General features: G+C 33.2%; 1 protein-coding gene across 1 annotated transcript in view; it reads right to left on the reverse strand.

Annotated features, from left to right (window-relative positions):
• Positions 1–18257, reverse strand: part of gukh (NHS actin remodeling regulator GUK-holder) — a 117880-nt gene extending 99623 nt beyond the window's left edge. Inside the window, exon 1 of the mRNA XM_029319915.2 lies at positions 17476–18257. Coding sequence (XP_029175748.1) covers positions 17476–17764 — 289 coding nt within the window. The 5' untranslated portion in view covers positions 17765–18257. The remainder of the gene's footprint in view (positions 1–17475) is intronic.
• Positions 18258–22210: the final 3953 nt, after the last annotated feature.

The following is a 22210-nucleotide window of genomic DNA, read 5'->3' on the forward strand; positions in this document are numbered from 1 at the left end:
AAAATGACGACGGGACATTTGAGATATTAACAACAGAGAGAATATATAAAATTATTTTTTTATTCGCCACTTCTTTTATAAAAATTCATTTGACACAGAATTTTCATTCACGCATATCAAACGTCATTTTTATAGGAAGATCTGTATTTTTTAATTCTTTTATTATTAAAAATTTTTCTAGAATTTAATTTCTCTGAAAATATATTTCTAAAATAAATCTATGAGAAAAGAAATATGAAACTTTTAATTTTATACATAATAAAACTTAATATTATATATAATAAACTTTTAATTTAATGTATAATAAATATAAAAATGACGACGGGGCATTTATTAAGGACAAAGAGAGAATATCTAAAATAATGTTTGATTTTAGAAAAATCTATAGACGAGTCTAAAATAAACCGCCACGTGCGCTTAACGTTTTTACGCTTGCCGTTTGTGGTAAACGTCATTTAGTTCCACTTTGCATAACAGCTTCCTATATAACGCCGTCGTAACGAAGTCCGAGTGCGAGAGCGAACGCTCGGCGTACGTTGACTTCATCCCGCGCTTACCTGGGCAGCAGGTGCATTTAGTCCGTTGCTTGTGGGAAACACCTGATAACTCGTGCATATACGCGTGTAGGTACATCTGCGCGTGTGCGGTTCCTCGTCCGGCTCTACCAAAATCACCTGCAACTCGTTCGCACGAGTGTAGGTTTTCTGTCGCAAATTGATTTTTGCAACTCGCGGATGGATGATAAATGCGATAGCTATACCTATGTATACATATATGTAATTGTGCTAATAATATATCAAAGTGTCTAATTTTTGTTAATAAACGGAAGCTACAAATGACAGGAAATCTGGACATCACGCTATTCCTGCGGATGCACCTGGCGCTGCGGCTTTCTTTAAGGATGTAGAAAACAAAAGGCAAATATAAAAAAATGTGGAATACCATCTATTAACACAGATACTTCAACTCGCGAGATTCAATTTCTCTGCTCGGACTATGTCTTTTCGAACTTGGCTTAATTAAATATAACGAGGAGAAAATATAGTAGATTAAATCTTTAAATAAAAACTAATAAATCGCACTAATTTATAAAAATATAGAGAGAAAGACGGAAAAAGATGAAAAATAAATTATTATTTATTTTATTCGTTCTTGTTACACAATTGAAAAATGTGTGTTAAATAAGTTTAATAAATATCACATGTCCCAAATATGTCAATTTAACAGAATACGGATATGTTAAATGATAATACAAATACTGTGCTAATATTTTAACTTAAAATAAATGCAAACTTCAAGTAAAAAAAATGTTAATTTTACATTTTATCATCCTTACTTATATTATAAAATAAAACATTTTTTGTAAATTTTAACAGATAAATCTTGCCACTAATAATACAAAACATTTATTGTGCAAAATTAAAAATAAGTGCACAGTGTGTTATTTTTACACTTTCTTCCAATTGTCTCACATGAATGTGTTAATAAAATAGTAAACATAAAAATTTTAACAAAAAAGACACCAATTTTCCAACCGCGTACTCTTCTTAGAATTTAATACTAATATTCTCCCCGAATAAAAGGTATATCTTGGCGAAACAGTTAAATGTACAAGCAGCTTATAACTGGATACGAACGTCCAGATGTGGAAGTCAAATCTCCGCGTATTCTGATGTCAGCACAAAATCCTATATCGCGTGTCGCACCTGGAGAGAAGAGAGCGTTAAATTAAGATTACTCATCACCATCGATTGCTCCACCCCATATCCGCGATCACAATCGTATACCTCCACTAGATGCGTCCATTGTTACATTCGAGAAAGCAACAGCTCATTTATCACAACGTTTGTGAAATGGTATCGGGGTGGGGGATTGTTATCTCTTCTTGGAGTTAAAAAAAAAATCGTATCCTTTTAAACACAATGTCTATTCAGAACATTCCTCTCTCTTGCGATCGAAAATCTCATCCCGTCACCATTCTCATCGCGCTTAATTATCCGCGCGATGAGAAGTCGCTTTGAGCGACGAGAAGGAAATATCCGATAAGAATAGAGATATACTATTCTATAAATGTATTACACGGAGAACTCCGTTACGCTTCGACGATACGAAAACGGAAAGTATCGTCGCGCGAAGGAGAAGAAACAATGAGATAAAGGTTGAAACTGTGGTGGCGCTGAATACAGACGCGAGTCCCCATTCACACCATTTATATATGAATATGCGCGAGTTACGAGGCGATCGCGGAAGGATCGACGAGATGATTACGTAATTGCTTAGTAATTAAGTCGACGCGACGCACATTTCCGCGTGGGCGAGCGTGGGATGGCATCAATAGGCACCGCGTGCGTTTGATGTAACCGGGTGTAATGGATCATAATAATGCGATAGAGCCACGGTCATGGTTGGAATTTATACGACGAATTACATACACACACACAACACACACGTATATATTAAATTTATCGCTAAGGAGATCCTAAGCTAACCTAAGTTTCCTTCCTGTTTTATCGACAAAATGTGAGGTTAGATCAACTATAAATCTATTTATTGGCTATACGGATTGTTTTTTACCTGAAAATTCTAAGAATTCATAATTCTGCAACCTAGATATATGAGACTGTACAGATTGATCAATATTTTTCCTCTACAAATTAAAGTATTAATATTAACAAAGAGCGAAGCGATCACATTTTGTCGATATAATAGGAAAAAAACAACAGATTTTTCGAGAACATTTAGGATCCTTAAAGCTTTGAATTAATGCAACTGTTGATGAATATTATAGTGTTACAATGGTACTTTTCTGTAATGATTACAATATAGGGAGATATTTGCAAAGAGCATATGTTTAATAATTTTTAATCTATTTTCTTAACGATGCACAAATAATTTGTTACGCTGAAAAGAAATTTATTGAATTCAAATAAATATCTGTTTCAATATATTGCGTTATAAATCATTTATTTGAAACTAGTAATATTGATTTAATGTGAAAAATATTTATTTGTTTTAAATGATTTGAATTTAATCATAATCTTTATATTTCTTTTTAAATATAAAATATAGAAAAAAATAAAATTAGTACAATCGATAAATTTTTTGTGTGGACAAAATTAATATAATAAAATCTAAAAGAGTTCTCAATTAAATAATAGCTCACAGAAAAAAAGCATTATCTATATATCTAAATTTTAACTGTTCCCATATTATCTGAAATTTAAATCCCGTGCCGAAATTTTAGCTATAGTAGCTAATATATTTTTAACTACAGTTTAATGGAGAACTCTCCGTGAAACTTAATTAAGAATTATTAGTTATAGCGGGCTAATATTTTGTTTCCGTGAGGGAGACGATTAAAGCGAGGAGAAGCAATAAAATCAGGAGTCGTTCAACTTTGGAGCAAAGATTGGCGGAAATAAATGCAAGAAAAATCTCGTTCTAATTAACGTGCACCTAATTACGGGGCAAAGCGGCGTTAAACGATATACCGTAACCAAGTTCGCCGTTCCGCAATGCGGGTGTTGGTTATAGTTTCGAAGTTAAGTCGGTTAGCGTAGCCGCGTTAAACGTTTGCGAACTTTCATCCTTTCCTCTCTGTCTCTCTCTCTCTCTTTTTCTCCCTTGAAACACAAAGCCACGAGGACAAAGGCGAGGCATTTTAACGGCACCGTACAGTTTCGTTTTTGGGGAGACACGGCGAGACACACATGAAGACTTTAAAACATCAGTCATCAACGGCGCCGAGACGTGTCCCAGCCAGATTCCGTATTGTTCTCTCACATGTGGCCTCGACTCATCGACCGACTCTTTCCCTCTCTCTTAAACGTTCGAGTCTGAACAAAAACCGACCTGTCGAGAAAGTAGCGAAGGGCGCATTGTAGTGTCTTTTTTTCTTTTGAGGGAAACAAAAAATAGAAAACATCTTCCTTACATCCGTTTGTAGCTAAGCTGGAATCGATCAATCTTATTTCCTCCTCGAGAAAATAAAAATGAAAGAAATTAAAGAAGAATACATTGAAGTGAAAAATATAATTAAACGAATTATATTATAAATTTTCGCTCCTTTATTTTTATTGAAAAGACGACGCGATAAATTTTATTAGACAAGGGTGCATTGTAGAGTTTTTTCCTTTTGAGGGAAACAAAAAATAGAAAACATCTTCCTTCCTCTTCGAGAAAATAAAAATGAAAAAAGAAATTAAGAAAGTAGATATTAAAATGAAAAATATAATTCAACAATTTATATTAAAAATGTTCGCTCCTTCATTTTTATTGAAAATACGAAGCGATATATTTTATTAGATAAGTTCGATTAAATATTGTAAAATTATATATCATAAAGAAAAATTGGAATATTCTTTTTGAGCAAGCAAGTGTCCGGCATCATTTATTTCTCTATATATTTTTTCGATCGGAGGTGAGAATAACTTACAACATTAATCGGATTGTCTATGAGAACCCGAGTCGCTAACTACGATTATGATAGCGAAAAGTCAGCGTTTATCGTGACGAGGTGAGAAACCGACCAATTATTGGTAGGATCGCGATATCGCGGACGAAACTGTAAATCGTAAAACGAACGAAATGCGCAATAAATCGATCAATGAACGATGTAATTGGACGACGGTGGGAAGAGAAATGGCGCGGAGGAGAGATAAATGCGAAGAATCTAACATTACGACAATGTCGAATCGCGAGAAATATCACAGTAGTGTTTCTCTGGACAGATAATGTGCCCTTTATGAGCTAGAATCTTCCCTCGAATCAATCTTTCTAGTAACGAGCTGTAGATCCTTCCTATTCTACCTTCTTTAATTCATATAATCATAAGTTCCATTTAATATATTTTGTAATTAATAATTTTTATATTTTATTTCAATTAATATTTTATAATTTATTTTAATTTTTATATAAAATTTTTATAATTTTTATAGTTAAATATATATATTTTTTATATAATTTATATTTTATAATTTTTATAATTAAATATATATATTTTTTATAAACATATAAATTAATATAATTTCCACAATACGTATTCTTAGACTTGTTTTTAAATCGAAATAGCCAATAATAGCACAAATATCATTATGGGGTGATAAAATTGAAATATATGTGCACCATTAAAAGCTGCAGCCGACATAACAACGGCTGATAGGATAACGATGAATAACAATGTTATATAGTGCACCATGATATTTGCATTCACGTCGAACACGATGTAAGATAACGCAAGGTTATCAATCTTTTTTATTATTTTTTTTAAATACAACGTATTTCGCGATGCAACAACAGAGCGCAGTTGCATAAAGAGGCCGAGATATCTACGTAATCTGACTTTTTCTCGATGGAAATGTCGCGTCGCGAAGTTTCCTCCCAAGTAATATCCTGGAAGAATTATTGCGCAGATAGCAATTATCGAATAGAGCAGTCGTAATTATATACATATATACCTATATATTATTATATGATCATATAAATGCGTCATTTGAATGATAATGCTGTGAATATACCTAATCATCACTTTTCTTCACGTGAGGTTGCAGTTTCCGAAGGACAAAACTAGTGCAATCATTGACGGATTTTCCAGTAGAATGTCTGCGTGTCCTACATCCGTGTTATGTAAGCAATAATTGCATCGTATCACGCGACGCGTCTCAACAATCCCGCGTTTCTCGCTAACGATCACTTGACTGCACTCGCAGATCGACTTGATGCGCTAAACTGCACCGCATCTGTCATTTCGTGAGTCATGCGAGAAATAATTTTTAAAAATCTCCAAAAATTAGAAACTATTAAATTACCCCTCAATTGCGGGAAAAAATTAATTTTAAAACATTTTCTAGATTAATTTTTAAATTTCAATCCTTAAGAACTTTTTTGACAAATAAATGTCATATTTATATCCAATTGACATAAATATTTTCAGGGTGTCCAGCAGACTCGATGAAAAAAATTCCCTGACTTTTTCAGATTTTCCAAGACCAGAAATGATCACTTTTTTTATTTATCAAATTTTATTTTTATTAAATTATAATACATATATTTAATAATATATTTAATGGTATCTAATATCACAACAAAATTTTTAAATAAAACATTTTTAATAAAATCAATGTCTTAGTTTTTAACAAAAAAATGAATTAAAATGAAGTTCTTGAACAATACTATAATTCTTAAGCAATTATGTTATAATATATTTTAAAATATATAATACGTTGACATAAAATAACACGACAATGAAAATATAAATGAACAAACACGTTGTAGATGAATCGATCTTTAACAACACAGAAAATTAGCCTAATAAGAATCAAGGAAAAGTTTATATTTATTTAATAAAAAATTTCAAATGATTGAGACACAAATGTAGAATAATATGAAAAAATCCAGATAAATAGTAAAATTTCCTGACTTTTCCCTGACATTTCCAGATTGATAAAATTCCCTGACAATGCTCAGATTTTCCTGACCGCTAGACACCCTGAATTTCCAATATAGCTCAATATTTATTGCATTATTTATCTGCGTTTAAGAGCTCGATTAAGCGTATAAAAATGATTGGTGCCTTTTGATCCTAGCTTGCGCATATGACGGGAAGATATTTAAATTGCATGCATCAAGATAACGGAATTAATAATGTGTGCTTATATAAATGATAGATTGAAAGGATAAAACCATTTAAGTGTAATTGACAATCTATATGAAGAGCGGGCCACAGTAAGTTCACTTGACTTTGACGTTCTTAACATCGACTTCTTCACGCTATTCAGTCATGTATGACGTCTAAAGGTTCTTCCCTGCTCGTTTAAATAGTTTATAATCACTTTGTCGCTTTGTACTTTTTTCGTGGCAAAATAAAACGTTACGATGAAAAACGTTCTATCTATTAAATTTTATTTTCTCAAAGTTAAGGAAATTAATTATTTCTCGGAAAAAAAAATATTGCACCGAAATTTGAATAATATATAGCAAACAATATACAGGGTGTTATAAAAGTACCGGAACAGCAGAGTAACTCGAAAAATATGAGTCCTAGAAAAAATGTTAAGTGCTGGATTTTTATGATTTTTTCCTGGCTATCTAAACGTCAGATAGCTAGGAAAAAATAATAAAAACCCAGTACTTAGCATTTTGTCTAGGACTCATATTTTTCGAGTTATTCTGCTGTTCCGGTACTTTTATAACACCCTGTATGTTTAGAAAAAACAAGAATAATTGAGAGAGTTCTGTCCCTCATTAAAGAGAAGATATATTTCTTTCATAAAATTCAGGCCATTTTCTTTCTATAAAAGGATCATAAAACGATTACTGCGCAAGAATAGAAATGTTTTCTTGGAGAAAAATTGAGGACACACAGAGAAATGCTCATAAAATATTTAATAGGATAAAAAATCCCGTTCCGTTGGAATTACGCGGCCATTTGTATAGAAATCATGTCTTAGAGAATGTCGGTGCGTTTCGTCACGCAAAGCTTGCAGGCCTTTTAGTTAGTGAAACGCAACTTATGCGAGTTATCATCGGCGCGCACGTGAATTGTAAACAGAAACGTTTGAGTAACGGGGTCGTTACTCTTTCAGAGGATAATCGTGCGATAACGTAGAACGTCTAACAGACTAACGTTTCACGCCAGTCGTGGACGATAGGTACTAGAAATTGCTTTTTCTGTCGAGCCTTTATCGGACATGCTTGAGAAAACCGTAACTAACTCATCAAGTGACTTGTGTACAGTTTTCATCAATAATTCAAATAATTTTCAATTTTTTTTACAGATATCAAATTTTAAAAACTATATTCTAACTTGTTCTATTCGTCGCTAAAATGCAGCCCATTTTTTTTTAGTCAAGAGCAAGGCATAAAATAAAAATTCCTTCCAATAAAGACACTTATAAAAATATTTTTCTCGTGATTTTTACGTCGATTCGAAGTTGTTTTATATTTATACAATGAAAAAATTTATTAAATTAATTTCATAAATAATTCAAATGATTAAAAATTTTTTTGTTCTACTTGTCACTAAAATGCAGCCCATTTTTTTAGTCAAGAGCAAGGCATAAATAAAAATTCCTTCCAATAAAGACACTTATAAAAATATTTTTCTCGTGATTTTTACGTCGATTCGAAGTTGTTTTATATTTATACAATGAAAAAATTTATTAAATTAATTTCATAAATAATTCAAATGATTAAAAATTTTTTTGTTCTACTTGTCACTAAAATGCAGCCCATTTTTTTAGTCAAGAGCAAGGCATAAAATAAAAATTCCTTCCAATAAAGACACTTATAAAAATATTTTTCTCGTGATTTTTACATCGATTCGCGAAATTGTTTTATATTTATACAAGGAAAAAATTTATTAAATTAATAAATATTTATTTCAATACTGCCCAATCAATCATTTATTTAAAACAAATAAATATTGATCAGTTTGGAAAAGAATTTTCTTATATTATTGTAAATAAATGATTTATTAGACAGTATTGAAATAAATATTTAGCATTTAAATTTCAATAAATTTGCATAAATTATTTTTACACAAAATTATGATAAAAAATATAGTTTATAGAGAATTATTATAAATATAATTATAAAATTGTTAAATATATATATATATATTTAATGGACATTACAATATAAATAAGCAATGCTGAATCGCTTCCAAGATTAACGTCAGAACGTAAAGCGTCGATCGAAAGGAATTCGTAAACTGCACATCGGAATTCTTGCTGCTCTGTCTATCTCTAGGAGAGAAGTCAAAGGTCGCGAAAGGGCTTTGGCAGGTAGATGTAGGCGAGTAATGGTGCTTAATAATAGGTTCGTAACGCGCGAGGGCAGGTGTGCGAGTCTGGATGATTAATTAAACAATGATAGGTTTAACTCGCTTCCTCGCGGCTCTTCTTCCACCAGATCTCCGGCTCCTTATCCGATTGATTGATGAACGGATCGAACGGTTTCGCGGATGCTGCGTCGCGTAAAATGGCGGAAACATCGGGGAAATCGCGTTATCGTCGATGTAATCGCATTCCGTGAATTCTACGAATTCTTCGAAGATCTCGACGATTATAGGTCGTTCGACGCGGTACTTACTACCTGGACGCGCGAGAAAGGTCGTCCGAAACCGGTATTCGAGTTACGAAACCCGGGACAGAATGGGACGAATAAGAGAGAACCGGAGGAAAAAATTCCAAATAAAATTGCGAAATAAATTAGAATACAGGAACTTTTTCGTTTTTCGAAAGAGCGAGCAACCGAGTGTCGCCGCTAATTAGTTCAGTAAAATTAGACTTTGACTTCAAGAAAATTATAATCAAACTGAATTTTTGTGGAGACCTTTATTTCGTTTTAATGAAATCCTGAAAAGCCCTTAATTTTAGCTAGAGCGTTTTTTTTATGGGAGATAAAAGGGGGTAAATTTTAGTTTTTTGTTATTATCTCGAAAATTATAAATTTTTAAAGAAAAATAGTTATTATCAAAATTGTAGCTCATAAAATTTCCTACAAAAAGGTCATTATAAAAAAAGTCTTTTTTTCGTGGAACTAATCGTTTCGAAGATATAGAGCGAATTAAGTTTGAAGGAAAATGTGCACATTTACTATAGTATTATATGTGACTAACTATTGTAACTTTACCGCACGTTTTAATCAAAAACGATTAGTTGTACGAAAAAAAGTATAATAACTTTTTTGTAGAGAATTTTATAAACTACAATTTTGATAATGACTATTTTACTCGAAAAATTGATAGTTTTCGAGATAATGGCCAAAAACTAAAATTTAATTTATTAGATTAGATTTTAATTAATTAGATTAATTTATTAGAACATCGAAATAAAGGTCTCCACAAAAATTCAGCTTGATTATAATTTTTTTGAAGTTTTGCCCTTTTCAATTCTAATTTTATTGAATGAAATGTTAAAGATTCGTCTCGAGCCCTCTCTAAATTTGATGTACAATTTTTATTAACATTCCTAGAATCGCGAGACTCGCATTTAGTTCTCGTTCGTTCCCAAGACAGAAATCGTGACCACCGAAAATATCCTGCGATCATCAAGAGGCATCTGTTCCCTTCTTACAAGCACGTGGTGTAAGATGAGGAGGGTTGTTAAAGTGGCTGCTCGAGGAAATATACTTGCTATCTCCGAAAGAGGAATAAGAACGAAAAAAAAAAAAAGGGAAAAGGATATAACACGAACCCGAAGGAGAAATTCCTCGCGTCTGTGAGATGTACTCATTATTTTCTCCTTGCCTTTTTTAGTTACCACTGTGAGAAAGAAAGGTAACCAGGATTAAGTGTCATTGATCGCGACAACGCATGCATTTGGATTACACGTGTGCGATAAAAATTTATTATCACTTCGTGTGTTTACGACGGAAACATTAATTTAATCATTTCAATCATTCATTTGGAATCTTCCTTATTTAGTCTAATCAATAAACAAACTTTGCATTAATCACGCGTGAGCAACCAATACATAAACACTTGCAAAGGATGATGATTTAAATATATTATACATTTATTTCGATAACACGAACAAAATATTTATGCAGACTCATAACAATATTCACCAATTTCTATCCGGATATTACCAAATTAAATTTGGATTACTTTTCAAACAAAATTTTACTGTATGTTTTTAATATATTTCATCGATGAATATTCTTTATTTATTCTCAACCAAATAACATTTTCATTAATATGTGAGCAACTAATATATAAACATTTGTAAAAGATAATAATTTAAATATATTATACATTTATTTATATTATTATTTATCTCGATTATTATCACGAATTTATTTAAATTATTATTTATTTATTATTTATCTTGATAACACGAATAAAATACTTATATGGAGACTCATAATAATATTCCCAAATTTTTCTATGTGATTTTATTTGGGTATTACCAAATCAAAAATGACTTTTCGATCAAACTTTACTGTAGGTTTTTAATATATTTACTTTATAACATATTTTTAAATATATTTTAATATATTTAATATATTATAATATATCAAATATTATTTTAATATATTTAATATATTATAATATAATATTTATATTAATATATAATTATAGAATATATATTATAATATTAATTATATCATAATACTTATATTATATATTTACTAATATATTATAGATTCTCATATCTCTCTAATTCTTAGATATTTATATATTTATAATTCTCCCTATTTTATTTATATTATTATATCTTTCCTATATCTCTATTATCCTATTATTTATATCCTTCTAAATATCTCGTTTTTTTTTATATTCATATAGTTGAATATATTTTACCGATGTCTGCAGGGAGAGCCTATCTCATCTAGCCAGGAACGAACTTGTTTTATAGCGATATATACTTTAAACGCGGTAAAGAGCAGTTTTATTCGAAGCACGTGCCTGGGTGTTAAGCCAAGCTAAAATTAAGCGGGAAAGTGTTCCTGCCCCTCTCTTTTTACCCTCCGTCCTATCGTTCAATGATCCCCCTCCTGCTCTTCGATGCCAGCTGGCAACCGGAAGTAAGCGTAAGAAGCCGGCCGAGGAAATAAAGGAAGCAACGCGACGAGGGCTGCTGAAAAACCCCGGAGACGGTTGCGGCCCACTTTTATTTCCGTCTGCGTCGTTATTATTCGTGCACGGGGGTCCTAGAGGGTTCATGGGGTGAAGAGGGAAAAAGTGCGGAAAAATTCCGGACGAGTCAAACAGCTGACGCGGAACATTTTTTAGCATATAAAGTATATGAAAAATTTAATGTGATACATTAAAGTGAATTTATATAAAAGTCGTGATATTTTTTGAGATTCACTGATAACAGTTTTGGAAAAATTATGGTAAGTTAATTGGATTAAAAATTATGATTTTTAGGGAAATAAGAAATATTAAATAATAATTAATTTAGAATAAATTAAGATTCTAATAATTAATTAGAATAAATTAGAAGAAATATTACAACTTTAAATTATTATTTATTACATATCCATAGGGTTTCTAACGGTCAGGGAAAAGTCGGGAATTTTACTATTTATCTGGTTGATGAAAATTTTTTCATTTTTTAAATTTGATATAATTTGAAAAAATTTGATATAATTCCGAACTTTTTCATTGTTGACAAAAATACCTCAAGAATTTCATGATTTAACATTTAATTGATTTATCATATAGATATATGCAAAGTATATATTTGGAAAAATAATACTAAAAAGTCTAAATAAGTCTAAATAATATTAAAAATAATACTAAAAGGGAAAAAATTAATTTCTGGATAAAAATTTTTTCATTTTTTAAATTTGATATAATTTGAAAAAATTTGATATAATTCCGAACTTTTTCATTGTTGACAAAAATACCTCAAGAATTTCATGATTTAACATTTAATTGATTTATCATATAGATATATGCAAATTATATATTTGGAAAAATAATACTAAAAAGTCTAAATAATACTAAAAAAATAATACTAAAAGGGAAAAAATTAATTTCTGGTCTTGGAAAATCTGAAAAAATCAGGGAATTTTTTTCATCGAGTCTGCTGGACACCCTGGTATTGTATTCGATCTGATTTTTTATTTTTATAAATGACATTTTGAGCTACATATTTTTTTCACAAATCGCAGCTATAAATTTTCCTTTATCATGAATTTTCCATGGAAACAGAAACGCCACAATGTCCTTATAAATGCATTTAAACATGATTTATGTAGGTAGCGAGGATTCGATTACAAGGATTTCGTATATTTGTCTTAAAGGGACAGCAGTAAATCCGAAATGTCAGTATATTTATTCAAGACAAAAGGACGAGGCTTTTAGAGTTTCGTGTTCTTGTGCGATAAACTAACTACTTAAGCGTGAAAATAAACCTCACTTCTGGAGTAAGTATTTCATCCGCGGAAGAGAAAATCGTTAACATTGTAATGAAAATAAATCTCATCGCAATATTTTTAAATACAGTGTTGAAAATAAGTGAAAAGACATTTTGAATAAAAGTCCAGGGAGAAGAAATTTATATACTGCGGCGTCTCTTTTCGCGTGAAAAAGTCTCCAAGATATAAAGAGCAGCTTTACTGTCAGTGCAAGAGGGTAAGAAGGAATAAAAGAGCATTTTCGCGGAGTCGATATGGGAAGCCCCATCAAACTAACTGCTCCCTCTTATAGTTTGTAATACTCGTGAACCTGCTCGACCAGGTCGAGCCACATCCTGCGCGTCGTCATTTCCGCAGAAGCCAGCCGACTGCTGCTGTCCTCTCGACGCTCCTCGCAATATATATTGTATATTAATAATATCATATTTCCGTTAAAGTGGTTACAAAAATTTATTTATTAAGTTATTTATCAAAATAATTTATTCCAGATTTTTATAAACATTTGTTCCACTCACATAAATTTAAAAAATTTATTCCAGATTTTTATAAACATTTGTCCAACTCACATGTATTCAAAAGATTTATTTATTAAATGTTTTATTTAATTATTTATAAACAAATTTATTACAGATTTTTATAAATATTTATTTATTCTGAGCTTGCATGTTTTAAAACAGTCAATTTTAATTTTTGTTTCTTTGCCAAGTAATCTTACGAATATAAAAATTTTACATGATTCTTTTTCAGAAATCAAGGGGGGTTTCTTATTATACTTTTCTAAAGAGGGAGATATTTATTTTTTTTTAATATTAATAAATATCCTTTTTATTAGTGAAAAATAACCATCAAGTTTCATGTTTTTAATTTGTCTGAAATTTGAGAGAAAAAAGAAAAGTATGACTCCTCAGGGAGAGATATAAAAATATATGTTTATATAATAAGCGCTCCTTAATTTTCGACGAAGAATCATCTCCAAAAATTGTTTAGATACGCTCTATATTTATAAATAATGCAGTTTTTAATTTTGTGAATTTATGACTATAAAAGAGTATTAGCTCATGAAACTCTGTTTATATTGTATTGTTTGCAAACTAGTGACGTATATGACATGTCAATATTTTGCTTTTCTCTCTCTTTCGACCTCGATGCGCCCCCGGGAATGTAAATTCTGATTTCACTGGGATTTGCGATATCCCTGGCGAGATACTTGAGAGCCTGAAGGTTCAAGGCTAACTATACTTTCAACCGCTGCTCGCGGCTCTCTTTCTCTCGTGTAGCTTCGGGAGAAGTTATGCTGGATGTCGGCGTATGGGAATATTATCTAGCGGATGTAATAATTTATTAATCGCGCCGCAATGATGTCTTAATAATCCTGCAGAGCGCATATAGAATCCTACATATAAAAATAATTAATAACGTAATTGAAAATGTATGTTGCGTTGATTTTATTATCGCGAGTACATATATCAAAATCGTTAAATAACACGTAGATCGTTAATAGGCAAAGATCAAAATTCTCTAAAAAAAAAAATATATATATATATATATACACAATAAACTTTAAAAAATAAATAAATATTTTTAAAAAATTTATTTAAAATTTAAAAAATAAGTAAATATTAAAAAAAATTATTTAAAAATTTAAAAAATAAGTATAAATATGTTTAAAAAATTAAACAACTAAATTTGAATATCTCGCTCTACTTTGCTAACCGATAAGAGAAAGAGAAAGGGCTGTTCTCGTCGTCCAAATCGAATATATTCGAAACGCACCGGTATTACATTACATGTGGCAGACGTTATTTTATCTGCTTCTTCCCTGTTCACCCTTGGGAATTAAAATTCTCGCCGCCCCACGGAGAAGAGACTCCGAAGCCCGATGTGCCGTTTGTGCAGGCGATTACCTGAGTCAGCTGTCTTAGCTAGCAGCGTCTTTGCAGAACCTGATGGCATATAAGAGGCGGGAAAAAAGCGTGGGTTCTTTCCTACGGGCATTTTCGAACTACCGATTCCCCAGGGAAAGAGAAGAAAGACGCCTCAACTTTTGGAAGCTGTGGATGGATATCCATCTCGAATATTTCATCATAAACCAATTTCGCAAAATACTCGTGATTTTTGACAGATGATTTGACAGGGATTTCATTAATTACGATATCGGAATAAATCAGAGCATTCTCACCTGTAATCATCGACATGTGGCTTGAACGTGAATTACTGCATATTAACAATGGATTTTAATTTTTTTATGAGATATAATATTGGAGGTATGAATATTTTAAAATTTAATACAAGAATGCAAAATGTTTTTTTTTTTAGTTTCCGGTTGAAATTAGCTATGATAATGCAATTGCGTCCGAGGAATAAAAATTTAAATTAAAATGTGTCGACACGCCTCTGAGAAGTCGACACCTGAAAGAAAACCATTGTTACGCGCGGTGATAAAATCGTGGTTTTCTTTATTTTACGATTGTATAACGGAGCTCGGAAAAAGCGAGTTAAATTTTATTTACGTGACAATTTTGTTAGTTGTTCTTTCATTTTATTCTTTTTTTTACCAAATATATTGTTAAATTATCTGGATAGAAAGAACATTGATCTAGTGTAGAAAAAAGTATTTTGTTGCACAAGAATTCTTAGCTTTCATGAGACTGATTTGTCACTTTGAATTTGCTCAGTGTGGAAAAATGTAAATTCTTTCTTTCTATTAGAGGAGATAAAGTAGTTTATTTATGGCAGCTACATTTATTTATTTTTTTTCATGCACTGTGCACTATTTCTTAATCATTTCATGATTTCGAATAAATTTATTTAAACAGCACCATTGACACAATTTCTTTGAAACTAATAAATATTAATTTGCAATAACACATTGTGTTATTTTAACATTTTTTCAGTTCTTTTAATAATTTAACATTTAATTAAATTAAATATTTAACACAAAAATTTTCACAAGGACCGTTTTTACCAAGAAAACACAAATTTGTCTACTGTGAATCGATAATTATAAACGTAGCGTTAAAAAACGCGCGATGAAAAATGCCACGTTCCATACACATTCCACAGGTACTCTTTGAAGAGCATTTACACTCAGCTCGTGCACACTATCTATCCTTCATTACAGCCTGAAGGAGGTGGACCAAAGTGGATAGCTTCGAGCGACTCATTAACTCCGGCTCTTGCACCTTCGTCTTTGGATGTTACCTTGTTTGTTGCCTCCGTGAAAAACGTTTAAGAACCGAAAGAAGACGCCGAGAATAAGAGGGTCTTTGTGTTGCAACGCCACCCGGAACTTAATCTCTCTTCTTGGATGCAACTCGCTTTCGGCACCTTCCTACGATTCGTTTCCCACGGTGCATCAGGCCAGGCAACCCCCGGGAATGTTTTCCCCACAAAGTGAAAACCTTCTCAACGCGTTCGTCTCTTCATCAACTCGATCTTTTCTACCGCTCTCTTCAAGTTTCGTCTCCGCTATACTCCGGGAAATCGAGATGGAATGTTGTCTTTTACAATTAGCGTCCTTTCGATAGGTAGAGAGAGAGAGAGAGAGAGTTGTCAGAGATAATAACGCCGTGATAATGTTAACACGTTTATTACATTCGATATCGAGAGAGAGAGAGAGAGAGAGAGAGAAATCGATTTACATACTTTCTCGAAGAAATAATTATTTTATTAAATTTTTTGTTAAAAAAAATCTGGAAGAAAGTAGAAGGAAATCTCTTAACTCTTGCTTGCCCGTCGATCAAATTTAATGGCAGCAATGTATTAAAATGGAAATATGATAAATTGCGGATCTTACGTACATTGAAAAAAAATTATTTAATCAATGAATATTTATTTCAATACCGCCTAATAAATCATTTATTTATTTGTTTCGTGTAAATGATTTATTAAGCGGTATTGAAATAAATATTTATTCGAATTCAATAAATTTTGTTTTCAGCGTACGACGCGAAAAAATATCGTAATCATCGACAGTATGCTTTTGCAATTGCAGCAACTCGAGCGTGAGAGCATTACATTGCATATCCCCCCCAGTAATGTACCGGGATTTTAATTTTATTCAATAACCCGAAGCAGATTTTCCATGTCGCACTAATGACATAATTATACCCATTTCCAATCTTCTTAATCTTATTATCTTATTATGTTGGCAATCGCTATTGCAATCCGAGGAAACAATAATCGCGATTTCGTCACTTAAAGTAGAGTACCGAGAAAGTTGTTTTCTTGAAATGCATACTGTATAAACCCTCTTAATAGATATTCCTAATGAATAAGGATATTTCCCTTTTTACGTGATACTTTTTAGAATATAATAAATTAATCAAATAAAATTATAAGTTTCAATTGATATTAAAAATAATACACTGATAAAAAACACCCCATTAAGTATATATCAATGCATATTAAGAATATTTAATAAGAATATCTCCTTAGAGACAATTTTCCTTTTAAATTAAAAGGATCCTTTTGGCGCCAATTTTCATGGAAGATAAAAATATAATTTTTCGGCGAGCGAATAATCTCCACCTAAAAATCTTTCAGTCCGAGAGTCCTTAAATCCTCGGTAGATTAGAGAAGGCTAAAAATGGAAAGGACACTCACGGACTGGTATCTTCTTGGGATCGACGGTGCCGAGTCGCTCCTCGATCGCGTCGATCTTGCGACGCAAGTGAGTGCTCCTCTCGGCGACCTGGCTCAGCTCGGCGGTGAGACTCGCGAAGATGTCCTCCGCGACGGTCAGCAATGAGGCGAGCTGCCTGAGGGAGCTGGTTAGGGCCCCGTTCGCCACCGCCTCGAGCTCGGCGCCCACCGGCCACCCGGGGTGTGAACCCGCGGGCACGTGACCGCGGCACAGGTGCCGCGGTTCCACTTTTCGCATCACAAACGGCATCACGACGACGAGGACGACGACAACGAGGAGGACAACAACGAACCTGCACACTCGCGCATAACACACTTTACATCAACGTCGGGGTCTCCCGCATCCATCACCGGGGCACCGCGTCGCGGTCGCCGCGCGCGGTTTCGCGAGTGCGGCCGAATCCCGCCGCGGTTCCGACGCGGCGCCGACTAGCCGACTCCATCGGACCGCACTCTTCAACCGCCTTCACTTTTGTATCCCTCTCTCTCTTGTTTCTCTTTTTTCTCCTTATCCTCTCGGCACTTTCACTCCGCGCACTCTCGACCGAACCGCAAGAAATTCGATGCGGATCAGGAGCTCGGGTGCAACACCATTTTGAACCGCGGGATTTTTTCGCGCGCGAAAGGGGATTCTCTGCGGGTAGGTTCGCGAGAGGTGAATGTGAATTAAAAGAAAAATAATAAAATACGACGAGGCGAGAAGGTCGGTTCGAACGTTCCGCGCGTCGCGACGACGCTACGCGAAGTGCCGGCCGGTTTTGTGAACAGTCGCCGACTAGCCGGCTGGTTCTCCCATTCAAGCCTTCGTGCGAAAACCGCCTTTCTTCCCAAGATGTGCCGCCATCGCCATCTGCCGACTCTACCTGCGCCAGAGAGGTATCTACTGCCGCTACATTGCTCTCTCACTTTATATATTTAAGGGGATTCTGCCGCTGTTCTGTTTCACCGACTGTAAGTTAGGTTAGGTTCACTTTTTATTGAATATACAGATTGAATAATCCTCCACAATGAAAATGCTGAATCTTTTGATACAGGCTTTTAATCTCATTTTTATTACTTCTGTATTATTCTTTCATGTCATCTCTATTGGGAGCGCCATATTTTGTGCACAAATAAACTGCAGAACTTTTATATTAAATAACTATTGTTATGAGTTGATGCAAGAGGCCAATAGAAAAACTGTAATTTTTTAATTTTTATTGTTCTTTTTATACAAAGTTACAGCGCTCCCCGTTCATTATTATCAGTACTTTAATTGTGGAGAAGGATTTTTCAATCTGTATAGCCAAAAAAGAAAAGCCCTTGAACTCAAAGTCGGTAAAACAGTCATGGTCATTTTACGTTTAAAATATATAATAAAAATATAGAATATATTTAAACGCATTAATGTAGATTCATGAAATATATGCACATGAGAAAATATGAATATAAAACACAAAGTTTCTGCATTGTGTTGACTTAACCAACAATGAATAATGTAGAGACTGAAGCATCTTCGGAAGCTACACATTCTAAGTGTTGCGTATTCTGTAACTTGAAACTGAGTTGTTGAAGAAGCATCTTATCCTTCGGCAGGTTTTGTCGATATTTTACACACTAACCGTAAGTGTTGATTCAAATTTCAGCAATAGATGCCAGAAGATTATCGCGTTTCTCATGAAAAGAAGAAATTAAAAAAAGAATGATATAACATATGCATTAATTATTTTCTATATGCAAGCAAGATTAATATTTCACTCGAAATTGAGCAGAAAAATTAAAAAACATTTTATCGCGTGCATTAAAGTTATTTTATTTATTAATTTTTTATTTTCTCGATTAACGCGAGATCTTCGATAGATGTCAATTGATAAAAAAAACCGACGATGTATGAGCGAGAAATTGTTGAACCCTATACATAATAGTGCATCAGCGACGGAATATTTGTGACATGTAATCGCAGCGGAAGTTGATGATATCAAATCACCGAAGCCAATAAAAACTAGAACGTCCGAGTGACATTCTTCGCTTTTAGAATGAACCGGATATCCCGATCAATGACTACAATATGCGGCACCCGTAACACGCCCACAGGGCTAAAAATATTTAAAAAGAGTACTTTTTTTCTGTACAAGCTTCTTTATATTTCATATTAATCGCAAAGAGTAACAAGATACATCCCCAATTACACATCCATCTCTCCCGTATAGAGAAACTTCAGCGTCCTGCTATTCTAACTTAGGAAGAGACGTGTCCTGCATACGCGGAAACTATCGATCCGTGATAGCCGCCGCCGATCGAGTTAACGAACGTCGTAATTCGCGTTTATTTTCATAGCCAACTAAACAAAAAGTTACAGCGGCGGTAACAACTCGACGAGTGCGCACAACGCTCGTTAGCGTAACAAATTTAACGGACAATACCGGGGAACCATATAGAGACGCGGGCGACTTCGATTCGGCGGTAAAGTAAGCGCCACTCGGAATTGGGCTCGATGTAATTGATAGTCCAAACTTATATTATCTCCTTGGGCAGGTTCGGCGTAAATGGGCGAGGATTAGCGGCGCTCTTCTTTTCGCCTCGCCTTAATTTGCGCGCCGCATGTGCGCAATTTCACACGATAAAATGGAACTCACTTACTTAGCGCGAGTTCTAAGGGGATGACTCTCTCCGGAGATCTATTTTTCCCCGTAAAACGCGTCGATCTACCTAATTTTGGCGGAATGTGAAAAGTGTCAAACGAGCGAGATAACAGATAGATGCCGCACAAATTCTCAAAGAACGTCCGTGTGTCTTTGCAGTTTTTTGGTGTTAATTTGCAGAATCCAAGTAAATTTTGCAACGCAAAGTTCTTTACGTTTAAAGCCACGGATTCTTAATTTTCAATTCTATTTTTGTTAATATTTTCACATTTGTTCAATGCAATATATAATTTAATGAGCGAAATAATAGATAGATGCCATATAAATTCTTAAAGAACGTCCGTGTGTCTTTAATTTACAGAATCCAAGTAAATTTTGCAACGCAAACTTCTTCGCATTCGAAGCCACAATTATTTAATTTTCAATTTTATTTTTGTTGACATTTTCACATTTGTTCAATGCGATATATAATTTAATGATATTAAACGAGCGAAATAATATAGATAGATGCCATATAAATTCTTAAAGAACGTCCGCGTGTCTTTAATTTACGAAATTCAAGTGAATTTTGCAACGCAAACTTCTTCGCATTTAAAGCCACAGATTTTTCAATTTTATTTTTGTTAACATTTTCACATTTTTTTAATGCGACGTAGAATTTAATGATACTAAACAAAAGCGAATAATTCGAATGATTTTGAAAATGAATTTAAAAATGCAGGAATCTCTCTGTGACATTTTTACGTCACCGGAAATTAGTTGAAACTTGAAACACTGTACGAGACTCGAAATTAATCGGCTATGTTTGGTGTTCATTGGGATGACCATTGAATCTGAAAGAGTACCTACTTACTTATATAGGATAAGATTATACATATATTATGTCTGCCACAATGTAGCGATTGAAAAAGATTTTAAGGACCGAACGTTATGTTGATCTCCAAGCAAACAGCTTGTATATGCTTTTTTGGCCGGACTTTATCAGAATGGTACTTGAAAATGATTAGACCGCGGACTACTTAAGGATGCTAAAATCGTGTTCCTTAGTTCTTTATTATCCAGCGCGTATCTCAGTTCTTCGTGAAAGAGATGCATGCTTAGTGATCGGCATGAATCAAACGGATTCCACGAAAAAGTACAGTCGAAATAAAAACTGGAGACCTTATAGAAATTTTTCTCTCATTTTATTTTCTTTCAAATAAATTTTTACCCTACTGTTTAACGCCGATATAAATTTACTATTCGACGTTGAGATTTTATTAAGCATGAATTACATGTGCAATTTATAAGAAAAAAAAATATTTATTATATATTTATATTAAAATTTTCCTTGAATCTATTATCATTTTCCTTTATAAGAAAATATATACTTCAATTTTTTTAATGCTGCCATTTCTTCTCCAAGTTCTTATTTAAACATTTGTCCGAAATGTTATAGAAATGTAATAGAACTATATATAGAACATATAATTTTTAAATATAGTTATCAAAGAAAGAGCAGAAACTAATTAAAAAAATTCCATTAAAGCGAATTGACGCAGAATCAGCTGATAAAATCATGAATACATTAACATATATTGATATATTAATTAATATAATATATTAAAATTTTCCTAGAATTTTTCAACGGCGATCGCTCTCCGAATTTGAGTTAATTCCACTAGGGAAATTTCGCCCATTAAATTTTCCGTTTATTATCACGAGCTCTTAACTGGAAGTAATTTATAATCGTGCTAAATCGCATCGAAAACGCAACGACACAAAGTTGCACGAATCGAACATTGTTTGTACGATTATTCGATCATGTAAGGATCTTTAAGGATCCATTCATCTTCTATTCTTAGCACGTTCTACCATACATATGCTGTTTTTAGCTCATGCGCAAACAACATTGAGCAATGGGTGCTCTCGGTCGGGATATCCGAGCGGACAATCGAAGGTTCAGAGTGCATAATTACACGCGTTGACAGCTCCTTAAGTTAGCTGGGGATCCCCGACTGCCCACACAGGACGAACCCGAATACGTAGCGCAACGTTGTTTGGTCCTTAAAGCCGGCCGCGTTTCTTGTTTCAAC

This window comes from Nylanderia fulva, unplaced genomic scaffold (genome assembly GCF_048542155.1).
Source record: "Nylanderia fulva isolate GAGA-0341 unplaced genomic scaffold, ASM4854215v1 Scaffold20, whole genome shotgun sequence".
NCBI lineage: Eukaryota > Metazoa > Arthropoda > Insecta > Hymenoptera > Formicidae > Nylanderia > Nylanderia fulva.